Below are 20,306 nucleotides of genomic sequence, written 5' to 3' on the forward strand. Positions count from 1 at the left end.
TACTAAAAATATTATACTGTTATCATATTTGCAATCAGAGGATTTTGTCCATATGCTGCAAAGCATTATGGCTTTCCAAATTTTCTAGCCAGTAAACTATTTTATGTGGAAAAGACTCCCATTTTTGCAGTGTTTTGGATTTGGAATAAAACTCACTCAGTATATTATCGGCATCTTAGTTGGCAGTTTAAAATTTCTCTGCGGCCCTAAATTAACCACCTTACATAATGATCCTCCAGACTGTGCTCCCGTAAGGCTGTGGGGAGCCAAATACTTCTTCCACCCGAGCTCACTGATGCACATTTAGACAAGTTACTGTGTCACTGTGAATTTACTCGAAGTCAACACATACAGCGCAAATGCCCTCACACACTGGATTAAAAGATGCCTTGCTCTGACATATGCCAGGTATGAGCTATGCAGATTGAAAAAAAGAAAAGAGAGCAGTCTTTTAACTCAGCTGCCTCCAGTTAAAGTGATTTGTTTAATTATTTGCACCATTAGAGGAGAAAAGGTTTGTGCAGAGAGAACTGCAGACACGCATCTCCAGAAATGGCCACAACGGTTACAGTTATTTATCAGTGCTCATTGCTTATCTTGGCCCACCAGCTGTGCAGCCTGACTGGATTAAAGGGCTTTCAGGTGACGTAACACACCCTCTGGCGGCCATGCTGGAGGTCCAGCATAAGCTGTGAACATCTGATTGCAACACGTGATTCAGCATCCTCAACCGGCGTAACTTGATTTTATTGACGATTTTGACTTGAAAACAAGTATGTCAGTAAACACAGGTAGTTAATCCGATTGTTGTTATTTATTACCAGTAACAAACACTGATGGATTTAAAGTTGATACGCTTAAACACCATTTTATGAATAAGAATCTCCTAGATGCTAACGAGCTATCTATCAAAACAACAAACAACGCCCAAGTGGTAAAAATGTCGACATTTAAACAACAATTTAAATGCATTTAAAAATAACAACAGCAAGTACAGTTGCTTAAATATAAAATATGTGGATGCTTTTCCTCCTCCCTGCTTAGTTTCGCCGAGACTGGTGTGCAGATCCACCTCCATCAACAGTGTCAGCCACATTTCTCAAAACCACAAAGGGCCGTGCTATCATCGCCAGACAGCTGAACTCCATTTGACAAGATATAGTATGAAAGAGTTCACCCCCATCTGTCCTGACCTCTGTGTGACCTGAAAAAAAATCTCAAACTTTAAATCAGTTCTGGGCCAGGACTACTGTGTGAGCAATCACTGACACAGCAGGAGGCAGTGATGGAGCACCGGTACTCTGCCGAACAATACGTCTGCCGGTGAGGTCACGGCAGGTTGAACGTTTGATGAAAACTTTTCTCCTTCTCCACATCCATTACATCCACCAGTCCTGAATATAAAACGTGTGGCTGCGCGTGTGGTCTGTGGGGATTTCTGGCACGCTTCGAGCCAGTCAGCGCTGGAACAAACAGACAAATACCTTCAAGTGTAAACGTGTCATTTAGCGGAGCACTGGACTTTGTTCTGTACCGCAGGCGATAAAAAAAAAGTTAGTGAGAGGAATAAATTAGGCACATCTACTTTAGTACCATACAAAAACAAAATGTCTGACACACAATTAATCACATGACACACAGAGAACAATCAGCCTGGAAATGCTTTGGTTTGTTTTCTGATAAAATTCTGGCTCCTGAGCTACAAAGACAAGCCAAGTGCTACCCTGTCCAGCAGGATGTGACTTTACTAGCACTGCATGAAATGTTATATTCAAACAAAACCTAACATTCAAAACTATAGAGGATCCAATCCAGTGGCACCTGATGCACCCAACTTTATGCATTTGTATTCTGAGAAGGTTTTACATTCTGAAAAACAGTTTACATCTCATTTGGACTGTTGATTGAGCAGGATGCTGCTTCCGCCCACCCTTCCATTATAATCAAGTTCGCCCACTGTGTCAATCAAATACCAGCCTGTGTGGTGTAATTCACTATAGTGCTATTAAGATGATGAAATTTGAGCTTAATCATAATTGAACCCCGAGGACAGAGCCATGGGAGGTTCAGGTAGCCCGTCATGTAATCAGCCACAGGGCAGGGAGAAGTATCCGTCACACGTTTCATTTCAGCACAAATCCAGAAGCGGGTGAGCTGAGCGAGCTCCACGTTTCCACACTTTCCGCTCAGTCGGTCTCATGAGATCCACTTTGCTCCCGACCCAGGACATAATACTGAGAAATACTCAGGTCAAGAGCAGCCCATCCACCGAAGACACTTTTGACTAGCTTCTCTTTTCACACCATAACCGCTAGTTCAAAATCTGTTAAGTCCGTGTTCCTGCTCCACACCACAATCAGCAGCACCCTCGGCCTCAGGGTGACGATCACCTTCATCCTCATCATCTTCAACAACTGATCTTCTTGTCAGGTGTTGCAGATGCCCCGTGCTCTTTTCAGGTTTACAAAGATGAAAGACTTCTGACTGGTTCATTTACTTTTAAATCTTTCATATTTCTTTCAGAGTGACAGGAAGAACAATCAGTGACATCGAAGCCTTTGATCCTCTGGACTTTCAGCTCTGAGTGGTCCAATCAAACGTCTGTATCGTTCCTTGTTAGGTCAAATAATTCAGCTGGTTAAAAGGCTTTGTCTCCTCCACCCTGGCTGTTGTGGGGATGCTGAAACAGACCGATGGGGCCTGGAGTTTTAAACTTTCATCTCCTCCATTTTTTGCTCCTCCTCAGCAGTTTTGTCCTCCTTCTGCCCTTGTTTTGTTATAAAAAAAAAAAAAAGTTCTTTGTGAATAGCTGCTTTGATCTGCCTGTTCCCCGTCTCTTCCTCTTCACTCCGTGAGTCCAAGACAGACTGGATAACATGCTGCAGCGCCAGTTGGTCACTGGTGACCTTCAGCAGCTAAACCAGGCTCCTTTTAATCACTGCAGTTGACCCCATGACCCCATCCGCCCTGTATATGCACATGCACAATCACAGACCCAGGTCCTCCTCCCCTCTCTTAAACACCACAGCGGACCTCCTGCTGGCAGCAGGCTACCAGGGATACTGATGGACGGAAAAGATAAGAGTGGAAAAAAAGAACCTCAATACTAATGTTCCAAAGCCAGTCTGGGTTTCTGTTTTCCAAAGTATGATTTAACTCTCACTAAATGCATATAACAGCTTACACATGGCCAAGCCATACAATGTGCTCTGAGGAGAGATCAAGGTTGGAAAGGTTGAAATGATTTCCTGTGAGCTCACATTTTTTTAAAAAACATTTTCAGACTTATGCACTAAGTCCTTACACAGTATTTTTATTTTTTTATTTTCTTTTGGTTTCATATCCATCTCACAATACCCTCATTTTCAACATCAGTAACACCCTCTGATAGAGACTTCAACACACAATAACCTCTGCTTTTCAGGCGCTGAGCTGACACACTTATCCACAGTGATTAACAGCGTCCACATTTACTCGCACCCACACTCACACCACGGTCTGATTACGGCTGTGAGATTATGCTTTTAGCCAGACTGAGTGTAATTGCAGTAGCATATTGTCGTTATCAGGCAAAAACCTTGTAACTCGTTTGGGTGATTTGTACATTTCAGCTGAAACAGAAGGATTCCATTCACATTTTGGTGCATGAAACACACTTAAACACTTAGCTTAAAATACTTATACACTTTTACTTAAGTTGGATTTTGAATGCAGGACTTGGTAACATAGTATTCTAATATTGTGGCTTTGTACTTTTACTTAGGTAGAAGATCTGAGTACTTCTTCCTCCACTGCCATGTTCTAACTTTATAAGTGAAGTAGAAATAGGCACGGCAGCAGCAACCGAGATGGAAGACAAGCAGTGTGTTCCTCAAGGACACTTTGACGTGGCTCATTGTCCCCTGACGGACACCTCGTTCTGTTCTCTGATTGAGACCTGATAGTATTGAGACAGGAGACACTGAGGACACCAGCAACACTGGCAGAGGCTGCAGACTCCTCTCACTGTATTATTACCCTAGAATGTAAATCACACCATCTGGTCTCCATTCACGCTTTAAAGTCTTTCCTCTCAACTTTACTTGACACCAAAGAAAGGAAATAGTCCAAGAGAAAAAATAAAGAAAAAAATAGAAAGATAAATAAAGAGTAGTAGGTAGTATTACAATAGATGTGCATTTAAAACACACAGGATTCCTCACAGGGAGAATTTGCAGTGAATTACTCATGTGACCTTAATATTATGAGTCCTGTGGTTTTCTCTGTTGATTTGCACGCCTTGTTTTCACTGACAAAAATATACACACATGTCCACGCATTTAACTCAGTATGTGCAATGTTTGAGCTCACACCTTTGATCTTACTTGCAGAATAAGTTATGCTTCATTAGTTCCTCGTCTCATCTGATTACCATGACTGCAAAATATAAAATAACCTAAGAACCTGAGCCAAATATTTCCTTTGAGTTTCATCTGTGATCCATTTACAAATCTCTGTAAAAAGCTCACATTGATTGTGTCTATCTCCCCTCTGCATACACCTGTATCTGTGATTATACTGTGTTTGGACAACATTTGATAATCCGTGTCTGGTCTTTGTGCACTTTCTGGACTTGTCAACATGAGCGGAAACCAGAACAGTATCTCTCTGCTCTCCTCCTTGCGGGCCATGTTTTATATCTCATGTCAGTTTTTTGAAAAAGTCCCAGTTTAAGAAAGTACTTTGCCAAGTGAAACATTCTCGAACACGAACGAAACATCTTCTTTGACAATGGAAATAACAGGATTTATCCAAAATGTGGTTTTAATTCTTAATCAATCCACTTAAACAACCTAATTTATTTACAGTACTCATTCCAAGGCGGTCCAATTAATCTGACAATGGCACTTTTATGTGTCACATGTTTGTTCATTATTCTCATTAATTTGCACTTTGGGCCTATGAGGTGAAAATGTGAAGAAGCTTATTTTTATTTGTGTACCGAGAACACAGAGGAACTCAGCTGTGAACTCAGAGTGATAATTAAGTTCACAGTTAATGTCACAGTCTTTATCAACTGAGAATACCAAAGATCATGTTCATCATGTTATTATTTTTATGTTCTACTCTTTTTTTTAAATCTTTTTGCTCCTTTCTCTCTATCACAACATTGTAAAAATCTCCTTCATCATAAAGCTACTGTCTCGTTAAGCTTCTACACTGACAAGTTTTCTCATCTTTCACGTTATTCTCATGTTACAACTCCCCTCGCCCCAGCCTCAGGGTCTGTATAAATCTGCCTACCACTGCTCACACACACACAGACTCACACTCTCATACAGAAACCCAGACGTGAATGCAGCGCTATCAAGTCTTGATGAAGGACAAGTGGATTTGTTTGATGCTAAAAATCAAAAGAACATCAAAAATAGCTCCACTGTAGTGTGCGCCGCAGACGTCCTCTTTAGCGGCGTCTGAGCGAGTAAAGAGGCTTTGGTGAGGGTTGATGTTTGTGAAAGGAAGCAGAGGGGGGAGGGAAGAGTAGAGGATGATGAAGAAGAGTGAGGAAAACGAGTAAAAGTTCCTGCATCTCCTCGGGGATTATAGTAGCCCACTGTTACTGTCAATTTCAGCAACTGTGGCAGCAAGAATGCATGCATGTGTTCATGGCTGGGTGTGTGCATGTGTGCATCTGTGTGATTTGAGACAGCTGCAGAAAAGAAGGGGGGGGGGGGGGGGGGATGTGCAGTTTATTTTCCTGTGGCGGTGGAAAAAGGGGGTGTGTCCCTGCATGCGATTGGCCTGGTAGGCCGATTCCAATGTAAGTGACATCACAACTTCATGCCTGACCTACTTAAAGTGGCCATGACGTCACAGCTGTCTCTTTCGCTCTGTCTCTGCCCCCCTTCCTCCCTCTCTTATACAACTCCTTACTTTTCCGTCTTGGTCCTTTCTCTCCCTTCTTTCCACTTTTTTTTCTTTTTTGCATTTATCGTCTCCTTCCTTTCCCCCCACTGCACAGAGGCAGACACACAGGAACAGAGGCGCGTGAGAATGAGAGAGGAAAGAGAGCAAAGAGGCAGAATCATCTACCATTGCCAATAACCCAATTTCTACAGATTAAAGCTTTATTGATGAATATTAATGTGTTGGAAAGCGGCTCTGGCCCTGATGACATGACAAAAAGAGACGGCAAACTTCCACCATTTGGGCAGAGAAACTCAGCAGGCCCTAAAAATTTTTTTTTTTTTTAAATTAAATAAATAAAATGAAAGGTTTAGTTCTGATCTTGGTGTTATTATTATTTTGGTACATACTATAGTGACTGTATAAAAATATTCAGGTTGTGCACTGATTTTGTGACTTTACAGGTCAAATGTCTCTCTTAAAACTTTGCTAAGTTTCATGCATCCGGTGGCCGTTTAACTGAAATTTACAACATGCAGGCGGAAGTTTGCAACATGAAGTCATTTCCTTTCGCATCAGTTTCGTCACATTTTGATAAACCAAAGAAAAACCATACTGATTTGCAAAATCTACACGTAAGTGGAGCCTGTTGCTTTTGTGAAACAAGCTCTAGGTCTTTTAAATGCTTTTGGAATGACGGTTATATTTAGTCACTTTTTTTTAAAATCAGGCAGTCTTCAGGTAATCAAGGTCTCTTTGTCAAGAGAGACCAAGGAACTAAAAACAATTACAGGCAGACAACGTTGCAATCAGCAGACAGACAACAAACAATCAAGCAAATGGAACCAATTAAAACAATTATGAGAACAAAACATCAGATAATGACACGTTAAGATCTTTCTTCCCTTTAAAAGGTGTGTAGTGCCTGAATCCAGCCCTCTTACAGTTAGAGGTGTGCTATACTAAGTACATGAGATATCTAGGTTAACCTAGTTATAACATTGAAAAACAACTAACATGTTAAAGCATCAGTAAAACTAATCCTACAATATGATGCATAGATAATAATATGGCCTCTAAGGCCTGAATGCAGGATTTGTATTTTTGTTTATATTTGTATCCTGCGTCTAAATTCTTATCCCACCACTGATGTATTATCCACACAGTGCTCTCAGGCGCCAGCAGCAGCAGCAGCAGCATCAGTGTGGTGTACATGTATAAATGTATTAAGGTGAAAAACAGATATACCAACAGATTTTTATGTTCCTGAACACAAGCAGATTATCTGTAAGCAGCAGCGACGCAGAGGACTGATTACCGCAGGGTTGCATCAAATCTGTGGCTACGGTCAGATCAGACAACAATCGCTCTGCAGTGAGAGGGACGGAAGGAGGGATGGAGGGAAGAGAGAAGGGAGACAGAAGGACAGAGATGGAAAGAGATATGACAGAAGCAATGAAGTGTGGTGAAAATGGAATGATGGTGGGACAAAGGGAGGAAGGGTAAGAATAATGGAGGGATGCAGGCAAAAAAACAAATGAAGAATAGTAAACAGAGAGATGTTTTAAGATTGTACAGACTAAAAAAGAGAGAGGGATGAAGTGAAAGAGAAAAGAGAGGGAGGGAGATTATCCAACTTTTCCCCCCTTTGTTGAACATGGCCAAAGGGAGAAAAAGAGGCAGGAGGCAAAACAGCCTCAAGCAACAATTCCTCCTCTCCTCCTCCTCTTCTTCTTCTTCTCTTCCCTCTTTGTGTTCAGTGGAAACCCTCTTTCTCTCTCATTTATATTCACACCAGCTATGGGGCTAGTCACAGGGCAACCACTGCACAATACCGTTCAAAACACACACTCACTCCCACAAACACACACTGGTACAGTCGGGCTTTTCTTTGTGAGGCTAAATTAAGTGCAACCAAGTGCAGCCACAATAGGCTGGGCCCAAAAAAACAAGGACTTTCTACTGTCACAGACGAGTCTGTGTTAAATGTTTGGGCAGTGGGTGCTGTTTTTTGTTGTGAGTTCAGCTTCCACTTTATTTATTCACTGCAGAAATATATATGTTTTGCCCAGCAGTGGTCCATCTGCCCGCAATGAAACAATTATTCAGTTAACTGATAAGTTAATCAACAGAGTTACTGCTTTTATATGTTTTAGGCTTGTTCTTCACCACAACTGACCACAAGGGCCTGTAAAAGGCATCCACCTCCTCCATCAGAGGAAGAAACCAGTTGCAGCGTTGCTTACTGTGCTCACTGTGGTAGTGGTGTTGATAAACACTGTGGCATCAAGTTGTGACGCTTCCACTGGAGCGGATAAAGTTTGTTAGTACTGCTAAAGCTGGCGCGACACTGTTTGTACATATTGGTTTAAAATACCACGAATACAAGCACCTCCAAACCAAAACAAACTTGTAAATGGACATTAAAACAGGTGTTAATTTCATTTTTGCTATTGTTGCTTGTTTTGCACACATGCAGGCAGCCACACGCACACTCACACACACACATTTGTACAGATGGCTGCTTTGTTTGAAACCAAACTGAAATACATCTGCAGGCTGCCAACTTTTCTCTTCCTGTGTTTAACCTGTATTTCATTCTCTGTTTTCCCAACTCTGTCTCTCTCTCTCTTTCCATTACACACACGCTCAGATACACACACACTCATAAGAACACACTCATACATTCTTCTCACACTCACATAAGCTCAGCTACTTTTATGGGCCTCTTTCATCCTGCTTTTGTTTCATGCTCCCTCTTTCTCCACTGTCTTTCTCACAGACAGACACATTCATACAACGAGCCACCAGTGACTGATCAGCCTGCAGGCTTACAGCTCCATCCCTCTATCTCTGCTCCTCTCCTCTCCCCTCCCTGCCTCTCGACCTCTTTGCAGCCCAGCAATACTCCTTGCTTTCATCTCCCTCCTCCTCTCCTCTCTCACACCCTTCTCATCCCTCGCTTTCTTCTTCTCTCTCTCCATCTCGGCCGTGACCTCTCTTTGGCTCAGATTATTGTGTCGCTTTTATCTTCCCTCCCTCCTTCACCTCAGTCCTCACCCACCTGCAAGGCTGCATTCACCTGGTACGTCGTTCACTTCTGTTCATCATTTTTATTTATCTTTATCTGGTGTTTGGACTGTTACAAGGTTTTCTTTTACAGTACAGAACTATCACTATAATATAAGACATTTGCAATAGGTAGGACCTGTTTACAAAGTGTGTTTACAAAACATGTCAGCGTTGTGACACTGAATTTTATGATATTTCAGTTGGTTTTTATTTGGGTTTTTTTTTTTAGCCTCAGAAGAAGGAGAAGTTTCTCCACCTAAAGCCTATAATATGTGAATGAACCTTTCGCAGTCAAATGTCATCTGATCTAGCCTCTATATTCAATTTGTCATACATATTCTAACGTGGGTTCATGCTTTAAATTCAACATTTTTAATTGATATGAAGACCGGACATGTCTGTGCGTCTGCAGAAATGCAGAGAAAAAAAAAAACAAAAAACAAAAAAAGTGACTCATTGTCCCAGACTGCCGCAGGGAGTTTTATGGCTTCCTTGAAAATGCTGTCATTCATTGCAAAGAATAAAAGAGCAGCAGTGTTTCAGGCCTGTTGTGGAATGTGGCTTGATGATATAATCTGTTCATTTGATAATGAAATAGTAAGCCTACATCCATGTAGTTCCTTGAAGACATGGAATGACATTAAATCCATCTAAAACCTCAAATGCGATGTTCATAAAATAGTATTTTCTGTCCAATGAGGTGTTGTGTAAGAACCAGCAGTGCTCAGAAAACGTTTTAACAAAGGTACTGTTCTGCAATCAGTCACTTTAACTGTTACACCATTTCCACATTCTCCATCCCCTCCGGCGCGCGCCACAAAATCTTTTCCGCTCTTCCTGTCATCTCTCCATCTGTCAGCTTTTCTTTCCATCTGTCTCCAGTCTTCTGTGGCCTGTTCATCCATCCATCCACTCTCCATCCATACACTCATTATCTATGCCCCTCCGCCTGTCTGTTGTCCCCTCGTTAATCACAGTTCATCCTGACTGCTGCTTATTGATTAGTTATCCCTCTTTCCTCTTTGTATTCCTCTTTATTCCTGCCAGCTCTCTGTATTTGCATTCATTAAGCCTACCAAGCTCCAAGGCCTCAGCAGGCTCCCAGCAGGATAATGTATTTTAATAAGGAAGCAGTGTATTGATGCAGTTTGGTCACAGGTAATGAAGTTGTGGACAAACAAGATTGTTCACTACAAGAGGATTTATTTAAATATTTCCTCTCCAGGTTTAGCTTGTAGACTTTTCCAAAGTTTGCAGGTATTAAAAGTGCTTTTGGTTAATGTTGATCAAAAACACTTGCAGCCAATTAGCTGTGCAGATAGTTGTCTTTTTTGTCCATGTTTTTAGAGGGGATTACTGATTGCTGCAGTTTGCGTCACATTTCATTCTCCTTCTTGGACTAACACCTCAGTCAAATATGAAGACACAGACATCACACACATATTTTTAGATTCGTCGTGACTTACAGTTTCCCAGGATAACCATTACATCCGATGTCCATCGTCAATAAACGTCCGTGAATCTGCTTAGAAAACACAGAAAAAAGGCGCTCCTCGTTACTCCAGAACTTCCTCGAGAATAATCACATTTTTAAGTTTTCTTCAATATCAAAATAATCCAGTGACAGTTGTGTGCAAATCCAATGGTGCACTGCAAACAGGGACTACTAATCGCTGTTTCGGCATACTTTTAATGCTTCCAATTTGCCCAGATGTAAACAGTTATAGGATAAAAAACTTATAGGCCACACTGGGTGCATGGCAACATTACGTTTCCTGTTTAGCGCTCCCAAAGCATTATGGGAAATGTAGTCTCTCTTTATTTTGGGAACATTTTGGCCAAAGAAGAGAAACAACAGTGATATGAATTTTACAGTTTTTTTCAGAGTAGATGGGGGAAAAGCTTTATTTTTTACAAATATGTAAAATGACTATATGAATATATGAAAACCTGGTGAAATAAAATCAAAAGTACCTGCATCGATGGATCTGAAGCCAGTGGAGAAACTGATCCAGCAGAGTTTTTGACAAAGTAATAAAAATACTTGCCAATCCAGCCTCAACTTGTCTGCTCTGCACATAAAAGCAACACAGACATGTATGTCAATCACACTGTGTGTAATCTGATTGCACAACCCATAATTTCTGTTTATCCACCTTTTATGAAGTTCCATCTCAACATCACGCAAGCCTCCCACTGCACCTGAACGCATCCACGTGGGCTGTACCAAAACCTCAAACAGGGTTCGACTTGGAAAACATGTTTATTCACTTTCACCAGTGCAGATGAATGACAAAGAGAACATCAACAGAAACAGATAAACATGGAGAAGCACTGCATTACACAAGTCAAGGTCGGTTAAGGTCATAACACCTCTGCAACAAGCAAAACTATTTCCAGAGCAATGAAGAATTTGTCTGAGCATTTGACATGACATTTTGTACATGCTACATGAAATGGAGACCAGAAAGTGAAGATTTTCTGTGAACAACAGAAATAAGTCCTTGTGGTCTTTTGTGTGTCCAGTTATTATAACACACTGCCATCTGCTGGTTAGGAGGCAGCTGTACAGCAGCTTGTCTCAACACAGACCTTAAATACAAACCACTGCACCTGAGCATATTTCTATCCAGTTTTTTTTTTTTAACATCAGCCTGGGCTCAGTGGTAATTTGGCAACAAGTCCACGCATTCATTTAAAATCAATGACATTTTTTATACTGGAAAGGCTCATAGCCCTGAGTTCAAATGCACTATATGTTACATTTATCCTCAGCTAAACAGGCATTTTGTCTTAATGTGACACATCAGAGTTTGAATTTATTCAGTGTCAGGAGATGTATGTAAAATTAATTAAAAAAAAAGTCAAATTACCAAATCCAGAGACAAGCACTTAACATATTTATGAATCTGTGCATCTATGTGACAGATATCAAATATCTACAATATGCTGTATACAAATATCCAGTCAATTCAGCAGATATGAGCATATGACCACTGTGTACAAGCCTGGTGTGGAAACACAATCATACACTGTAGTTTTGTGCATGTGTGTCTGTCTGCCTGTGTAGTGTTTAGGACTCGTGTCCGTTGGCGCTGTCGCCGTCGTCCTCCCCTTCCTCCTGCTCGCCTTCCTCGTCCTCATCCTCCCCTCTCCCTCTGATTTTCATCTGCACAGAGAGAAAAGAGTAAAGTTAAGGCCAAAACACCAGTCGCTGACTTCTCAGCTCTTCAACTCCTCACCTCATCTTCGTCCTCCAGCAGATCTCCCTCCTCCTCTGAGTCATTCAGCTCCTGGCTCTCTCTGTCCCGTTTCAGGCTGTCCTCCTTCTTGCTGGAGGTAGATGAGTGGAGTGGGGACACTTCACCGGGCTCTGGTTTGGAGCCCTTCATCTCTGAATAAATGGTGGGACAAATGGAATGCAAAGAGAAAGACAGGTGAATGAGTTCAAATGCAGACGGGATGATGGGATGATGGTAACAGTTGAGAATCATCTGCCTTATTTATAAAAGGGTTTTCAGATCTAACTTATCTTTACACTGGACAGAAAATCTTGGTGTTTTATATAATTTTCTGTCTCATCTCATTAAGGCTCACCAGACTTCTTGCTGTGGTCCTTCTCCATGCGCTCTAAGCTGTCCAGCAGGTAGTCCACCTTGTGTTTGATCTGTGTGAGCTCTCTCTTGATGGTCTGCAGATCGTCTACTTTCACTGCGGAAGTAAAAGTCTGAGAACACTGAAAAACAACTCAGTATGGGTGACTGGGACATATTTGTGGGACTTACTTGTGCGTGAGGTCCTCTGGCTGCTTTTGGAGGAGGAGAAGCTGGTTTTGGTTCGTCGGCTCCCTCCTCCACTCACACTGACCCTGGGACGCTTTGAGGGAATGACAGCACGGGACAGGGGCGGAGGGGGAGGAGGCACCCGGGACTGGTACGAGTACATCCTGAGACAGAGCCACAGAGTGATGAATGTGTCCTGGACAGTCACAAAGTCTGGATAAAAAACTTTATACTGACAGGCAGATAGGTGATACAAACATTTATTAAAAAAACACCTTACCTATCATAGTAATTTCTTTGAAAGTCATAGTCCAAATCAAAAGATGAACTGAGGAAAGCGTGGGGATGAAGCAGAGAGATTAACTACAGCAAAATGCACTTCATTTTGTCGTGACGTAACACTGTCTGACTTGTGTAGTGCAGTGCGTACACACCTGTACATGTCTCCCGCAGAACGCTTCACTGTCTTCGATCTGTGAGGCTTCGGCTCGCCTGCCAGGTTAATGTCTGAGGGAGGAAAAACACTGAGTCAAAGGAGGAGTTGGAGCTGTCGGGAGTGGGATAAAGAGCCAGAAACATGTTATGGATAGAAAGTGTGAAATCTCAATTAACACATTCTATCACTCCTTCCCTCCCCACCTGGTGATATGTTATTTTGGAAGACCAACGCAGGCATTGCAAATAATTAGCAACATATATTTTTAATCTGCTTGGAGCGTCATAAACAGCTGTTTTTCTCTGAGATGTTAGCATTTTTGAATTTCACCAATTCAAAATAATCCTTTGAAGTCCTCCCATCAGTGCTGTTGTTAAATCCCTGTTTTTTTTAAGCACTAGAGGGCAGCACCTGGCTCAGCTGTCTGGACTGCAAAACAGTAAAAAGGGTCCTGTCTCTGAAAGTGAACTGAAGACTGTGAATTGTGACAGATGTCTTGTGAAGTGGCGGCAAGTGCTGCAAGCAAAAACAAATAAAAACGACTTTATGAGGTTTTATGAGGGGACCAATAACTTCCTGGAGTCTTGTTACCGTTGCCGTGCTGGGCAGGACAGGTTGAACTACTCCTTTATGGGTGGCAATAAAAGCAACCTTAAACTTGACCTCGACAAATACCACCCACATGAGCACTTAAGCATCATGACACAAACTTTGTGTAACGTGGGAACTGTACAGCCTTGATTGATCATCTTCTTTTGAGGGGTAAAATAATTTTCTTTGTAAACAGGAGTTAAATATCTGAGAGAAAAAAATAGGTTGGTTTGGTGGAAAAATGCAATTCTTTTAACAACATAGCATCACAGGCTGCAGAGAACTACACTTACACTTCTTTAAAACCACATTACAGGACTCTTTGACTTTGCAAATCCAACTGTGCAGTTCTATGCTACCCCTTAACCCCTTCACCTCACCTAAGACCTGTCCCACAATCATGCGGCCGTCCTCACTGGCCACGGCGGACCGGGCGTTCCTCTCATTGGCGTACTGCACAAAGGCATAGCCCTTGTGGACGGAGCAGCCGACAATCTTGCCGTACTTGGAGAAGATGGCCTCCACGTCGGCCTTGGTGACCAGCAGGGTGTTGAGGTTACCGATGAAGACGCGGGAATTGAGGGAGCGGGGGTCGGTCTTGTTGGTCACGTTGCTGCTGGACATCGCACTGGAGGAGGAGGACGATGACCAACTAGACAGGAGGGAGAGGAGGCAGGTGCAGAGAGGTGGGCATCGTGGAGGGGTTAGGAAATGGAGAAGAGAGAGGAGAAAAAAACAACGTGAGATTGGGAACAATAGGTGGAAGAGATTGATGTTTAGGGAGACAAGAAGTGGTAGGAGAACAAGAATGAGCTGATATGCACACAGTGATATCTATATTTTTGTGTCTTGCACTGTATCTAAGTTTTTAAAGTATCCAGTTTTTAAACTTTCTAATTTGTGAATTATCTCTGCAGCAAGGTCGGCCTGAAAAATAAATCCTTTTTATCACTAAATACTGTGAGTGTTCACATGCTGTAATAGCTTAGCTTTCTATCTTTAATGCCAAAGCTTTAAGCATGAATCCCACAAAAGAGGTGGGCTCAAAGTGCTGCAAGTCTGCAGAGGGCTGCAAATAGTGACAAGTGTGGTTACGAATTAACTGCTCCATTAGTTTTTCCCCCATTGTTTAATCTATAAAATGTCAGAAAACACCCATCACAGTCTTGCATCCCAATCTTCAAATTAAAAAAAAAAATGTTAAATTTACGATGATATAAAGCAGAGAAAAGCGGAAAGTCCTCACATTTAAGAAACTGGATCCAGCCAATGTTTAGCATACTGTGCAAACACACCTCATATACACATTTACACAGCCCCTTGTACTCATCCTTTTATTAACTAAGTGCTATTATATTCACTGACAGTGCAGGTGGGGTAGGGGTGCTTTTGTATAATTTACACACACTAAACTTGTGTTTGCACTTTCTAAAGGGAGACAGGAGCCTCTACAGGTAGATATGAGACAGCAGAACAGGTGTGTGATCAGGTCGTGAAGCTGCCAGCACTCACTCCATTGTGTCTGTACTCGGGTCGGTGGAGGTCTGCCTGCCTGTCTGACTCTGTTGGAGAGAAGAGGGTCGTCGAAGAACTATGAGAGATGGAGTCAGTGACTGTGGGGAGACATCGACTACACCTCCAAAAGTTTGTTTTTTCTTGGATTTCTGGGGAACTCAAAAGTGCTTAAAAGGGGGAGGGGGGTGGTCAGGGGGTGGTAGATAAAATGTTTGAAAAATGGAGGCGGCCATTAAAAATAAAAATAAAAAACCTGTGGGATAAATGGTTGTTTGTTATGACAGAAACAAATAATGCATTTAGACTTCTTTACTTTCCAAATGAGCATGTGTAAATCTAATTTCCATATTCTTAACAGAGGGTGAAGAAAATAAGAAACATCCCTGCAGTAGCACCACTTGGATGAAGCTTACAATGTTCAGGTTTAGTTGCATTAGCAATTCCTATTATTGTTGTGGAAATATTCAGTCAGGTTTGACATTTACTAGCACGTCATCTTGGGAGGTAATGGTAGCAGAAGTCACATGACGACAACAAGTGTGTCATTGCACACCAGGAGGTTTGTATCGATATTCTTCAATAGTTCATGAGCCTGCTGGTGTGATGATACACTTTCTATTTTGATCGCCTTGAGTTTCTTTCAGTCAGTTTGTAAATTACAAAGGCAGCAACACAAGCGAGTCACATAAGCGTGGTGCACAATTAGCAGTGTAAAGTGTGTCAGCTTTAATATGAGCACAAAGAGGCCACACTGTCGCTGAGCTGCTGTTGCCCGTGGTCTCAGCACTGCAAAGTTATGTAACATTGCAGTCTCGCAAGATTATCAGAGAGTGTGCCAAATAGAGAGACGCTTTGTTCGGGTTTTAAGTAGACCCTCACTAGCCTTTACTGTGAGACACTTTATTCCATATTTGTTAAATAGAGCCAGTGACATGAAAACTAACCCTGACCATTAATTTAAAACTACCATTACGACAGTCTCAGAAATATAATATTTGTATCATATTGTTAGGTGTTTTTTGTTAGGTGTTAGATTTTTTTTTGTGGGAGAATCAAGACACATACACCCACACACGGGCTTTTCTCTTTGACCTTGTGAGACTTTTGTTTTGTTCTTGCTAATTCCCTCTCAATCATAAGAGCCATTCATCTTATTATCAGCCACCTCAGCCATTACAAAGCCACATCTCACCAGCCAAAACGCTGCTGCCAGCTGGGCCGAACTGTAACCCAGCAGCAGCCTCTCTCTCTCTGGCCAGTAGCTACTAGCAGGGGATTACATGGCTTGCAGCAGGCTGTCTGGCCAAAGCTGAATACTCTGCTCTCCTCTACATGATTTGGCTGGGATGTTTCTATTGCTTGGCAAGCTGACAGGGTGTCTACAGCACCGGGTGTGTTTGGGCAGGGGGGACTATCACAGGCTGCTTAGCAAATGTTTCTAATTCTTTGTGGCACGTTGGGGTTCAAGTAGGAATATGCAGGGTTTATACACAAACACTCCAGCGATCGGGTTGTGCTGTTGTTGGACAGTAACAAAAAAAAAACCTTTTTGTTAGAGAGCGTGGTATGATCAAATATTTACACACAGGGTGGAGAAAATAACAGTAACATCTGGGATGTAATAATCCAAGTGGATAAAAAATTGTGAAGCTCATAGTGTTTTGATTTTGTCTGGAGGTAGTAATTCAAGTCAGTGGTCATTTCCGAGGATCTAGTTTGTGATGTTCAGTCAATACCCTGTTAACCTTTAGAAAGTGATTATTATCAGCTTGTAAACACTAGTCCTGCTTTGCTAATGATTTTTTTCTGTGTTTGGCACATGCTGCCCACTTTCCTCCATGCAATTCAATTTAATTTGGCAGTGTTCGAAGTTAAAGTACCACCTGACAGGACAGTATGCGTCAGCTTTTGGAAGAGTTTGGCATTCACCATGTTTATTATGGAGTTTTTTTTGGCAACTTTCTGAAAGTGAAAAGGGCCAGAAAAAACATCAGCACCCAATGATCTCAACAAAGAACATTAGCTTCACAGAGGTGGTGTTTAATGCAGGGTTCTTGTTTTGGACAGAATTTTTCATGGTATAAGCATAGACTAACATAGACTGCCTGCTACTATGATTCCAAATTCAACATCTTGGCCCGTATTATCTCAGTTAGTGGCTAAATGCTGACTGCGGGCCCTCATTTTAACATTATATCTACATTTTATAACAGTAGTGATTTTTCCTATCTTCATCTGCGTTCCATACTGTGGCGGATATAATGATGTTTACTGGAAATTTAGTTTTATTTTGGTTTGCTAGTGGGTTCATTACAACAGATCAGCTGTGTGAGTGAATGATGGTGTAATGTCTGTGCTTAAACTGTGAAGGAAACTGCCACTGCAGCTCTCTGGACCCTGGATGCTTGAAGACAGACTGTGCAGCTTTGCAGTGGGAACAAGTGTATCACATATATATATGTGTGTGTATTGTCTCTGCTTTATATAAATTTCAGATGTAAAAATGAGGAGAAAGTTGCAAATAGAAATATGATCTTAACCTCATAGGTTTGATGAGGTTCATTAAATAAAAAAATAAACTCAGTTTAACCAAAGATGAATGTGAACAAAAGCAAATGAAGAAAAAAACTTGACAAAATTTACATTGGACAAAAGGGCACAGAGGTCATCGGTCTAAATCAAATAGATTCCATCTTAGTGATTACTGGATAAGTTAGTAATGAGTGGTATTCAGTAAACATGCTGATTTAAAGGGCACAAACTTACTACAGGGTGTAATAATAGTGGCATCACTGTTATAATCAAGAGCAACACCTCTTAAAGAGCAGGTAACTGCTTTCGTGTGAGTAATGGACCAGATCTATCTGCATCAAATGACATGCACACTCACAAAAAGAAAGAAAAAAAAAAACATTAAAAAGCAAAGGCAGAAAAAAGAAAAAAAAAAAGAAAAAAAAATCAGGACTCATTTCGCCTGTGTCAGTCCTTAATCCAAGGACTGCACGCTGGAAGGAGTTGAGGGAGTATTTTTCAGGAATTAGCTACAAATTGGGTCATTATCAACACTGAACATTATGCATTTAATAATCATAAACTGGGGATATATTTGGAAGCTCATATAAGAGACAATTTGTGCAGTTTGAAAATGAAGCAGCTGATTTTCTACTTTCACAGCACAAAAAAAAAAAACAAAACAAAACAAAACAAAACAAAAAACACTACATGCTACTTGCTCTAGGAAATCCAAAGGGGGAGAAATGGGCTAAATCACAAAGGGGTGAGAACAAAAGTGGACTGTAAAAAAATGATGCAAAAGTTGAGGTGAAAAATAAACCAAAAAAAGGTTGAGACCAACTTACGATTTGCCGCTGCTCAAAAAAGTGGCTTCAAAAACTAAACAGGGGGAAACAAAAAGGTAGTATTAGAAAAGAAACCTTTCTAAAATGAACTAGGACTGTTATTACAACAAGTCGGGGAGGAACTGGGAGGGTAAAGTAAGGACACTAGAAGAAAAAAACAAAAGAGTTTCCCAATTGCAATGCCTTTAATGTTGAATGTTTTCAACACTGTAGTGAGAAGCGTTACCTGGAACAAATACTCAGTGTGATTATTTAATTAATGATTTTACTTCACTTTTGAAAATGATCCACACCAAAGGAATGGTGTATGCTAGGCTCTCAAAAATGCCATTTCAAATAAAGTATGAAAAGGATAAAAACTACTAAATTTCTGTTTGTCTATAGGCTTATTTGTCTCAGACTTCAGATTCAGACTTCAGACTACAGATCAGACCAGAGCATCATCAGCCTGCGGGATTTGGTGGCCACCCCACTCATTCCTCCTGCCTGCCCTCCCTGTGAGGGCCAGAGTAAAAGGTTGGCTGCAGAACAGCGCCCCTGGAGCTTGGAGGGACTCCTGCTCAAGGACACTTCCAGAGGACGGTGTAGGGGATAAAACAGGGAACTTACAGTTAGGGGGATCATCATCAACTGGATGCCTATCCTGCCTACCCACTGAAAACCTTTGTTGCGAATTAGATAAGGGGTTTTTTCACACATGTATACAACTGATCAGTCATAACGTTATACGTTCGAGGTCTTGGCCTCCCTACAGCTCACTGCAGGCCCCTCTGTAGACCCTCCTCCTGGATCTAAGCAACTCCACAGCGCAGAACAGACTGTTAGAATGAATGTAAATAAACTTTAATGATTATATTAGAATTGCTAAATACACAAATGATGTCCCACCAATGCTACAGAAATCCCAGGTACATGACTGCACAATGCATCAAAAACACTGTTGTTAAAGTTCCTTAAAAAACGCACCCACTTCTCCTTGGGGAAAAACATCTTGCCTGAAAAATTACATCACTCCTCAGAGATTTGCTGCAGAAAATATACTGTCTCAGCACTGCCAAAATCACAAAGAAAACTGGAAAAACACGTCTCATGAGTCAATGTCAACGACAGCATATCAAGTTACAGGTGGGGGCAAAACACAGGACGAGAATAAAAAAACCCTTTAAAAACATATTTCCAGAAAAAGGGCGACCCGTTTTGAACACTGTCCAGAGAAGACTGGAATAGTCTTCCATATTTCTTTCCGCGAAAATACGACCACAATCACATAAACAATAAGGTAACACAGCAGCCCTGAAAAATTGAGGTTTTGAAATGTCTTATTCAAAAAAATAAAAGCAAAAATCTTGCTGAGGAAACTACTTAAAACTAGTGTCTGCGCAGATCATACTGCCATCACAAAATGTACGCCACTAAAGCCAACACAGTCTGAGGAATACCAGCCAGGAAAAATGCATTAAAAATAAAAACAAAAAGTCCCAAAGACGGTTGAAAGTCAGGAAAAAAAAATATTAAAAAAATAGGAAAAAATCTCTCGGTTAAAAATACTCACCAGGAGCTTAATACTAAAAATGAGTAAAAGTCAACGCTGTTTTTACTTGAGTAGGTAACGATCCGCTTACAGTTCTGCAGGCTGATTGTATCACCTTGAAAACAGTGGACACG

General features: G+C 41.3%; 1 protein-coding gene across 1 annotated transcript; it reads right to left on the bottom strand.

The window, feature by feature from the left end:
• Positions 1-11,541: 11,541 nt before the first annotated feature.
• Positions 11,542-20,292, bottom strand: LOC121176849 (heterogeneous nuclear ribonucleoprotein C). The gene is made up of 9 exons (XM_041030950.1): positions 19,608-20,292; positions 15,280-15,329; positions 14,148-14,419; positions 13,175-13,247; positions 13,021-13,068; positions 12,744-12,904; positions 12,556-12,669; positions 12,201-12,352; positions 11,542-12,127 (listed from the first exon to the last, which is right to left on the bottom strand). The coding sequence occupies exons 1-9, from the start codon at positions 19,629-19,631 to the stop codon at positions 12,032-12,034; spliced, it is 990 nt and encodes a 329-aa protein (XP_040886884.1). The 5' UTR covers positions 19,632-20,292; the 3' UTR covers positions 11,542-12,031.
• Between the last annotated feature and the right edge of the window lie 14 nt (positions 20,293-20,306).

The sequence above is a fragment of the Toxotes jaculatrix genome, chromosome 23 (genome assembly GCF_017976425.1).
Source record: "Toxotes jaculatrix isolate fToxJac2 chromosome 23, fToxJac2.pri, whole genome shotgun sequence".
NCBI classification, from domain to species: Eukaryota; Metazoa; Chordata; class Actinopteri; family Toxotidae; genus Toxotes; species Toxotes jaculatrix.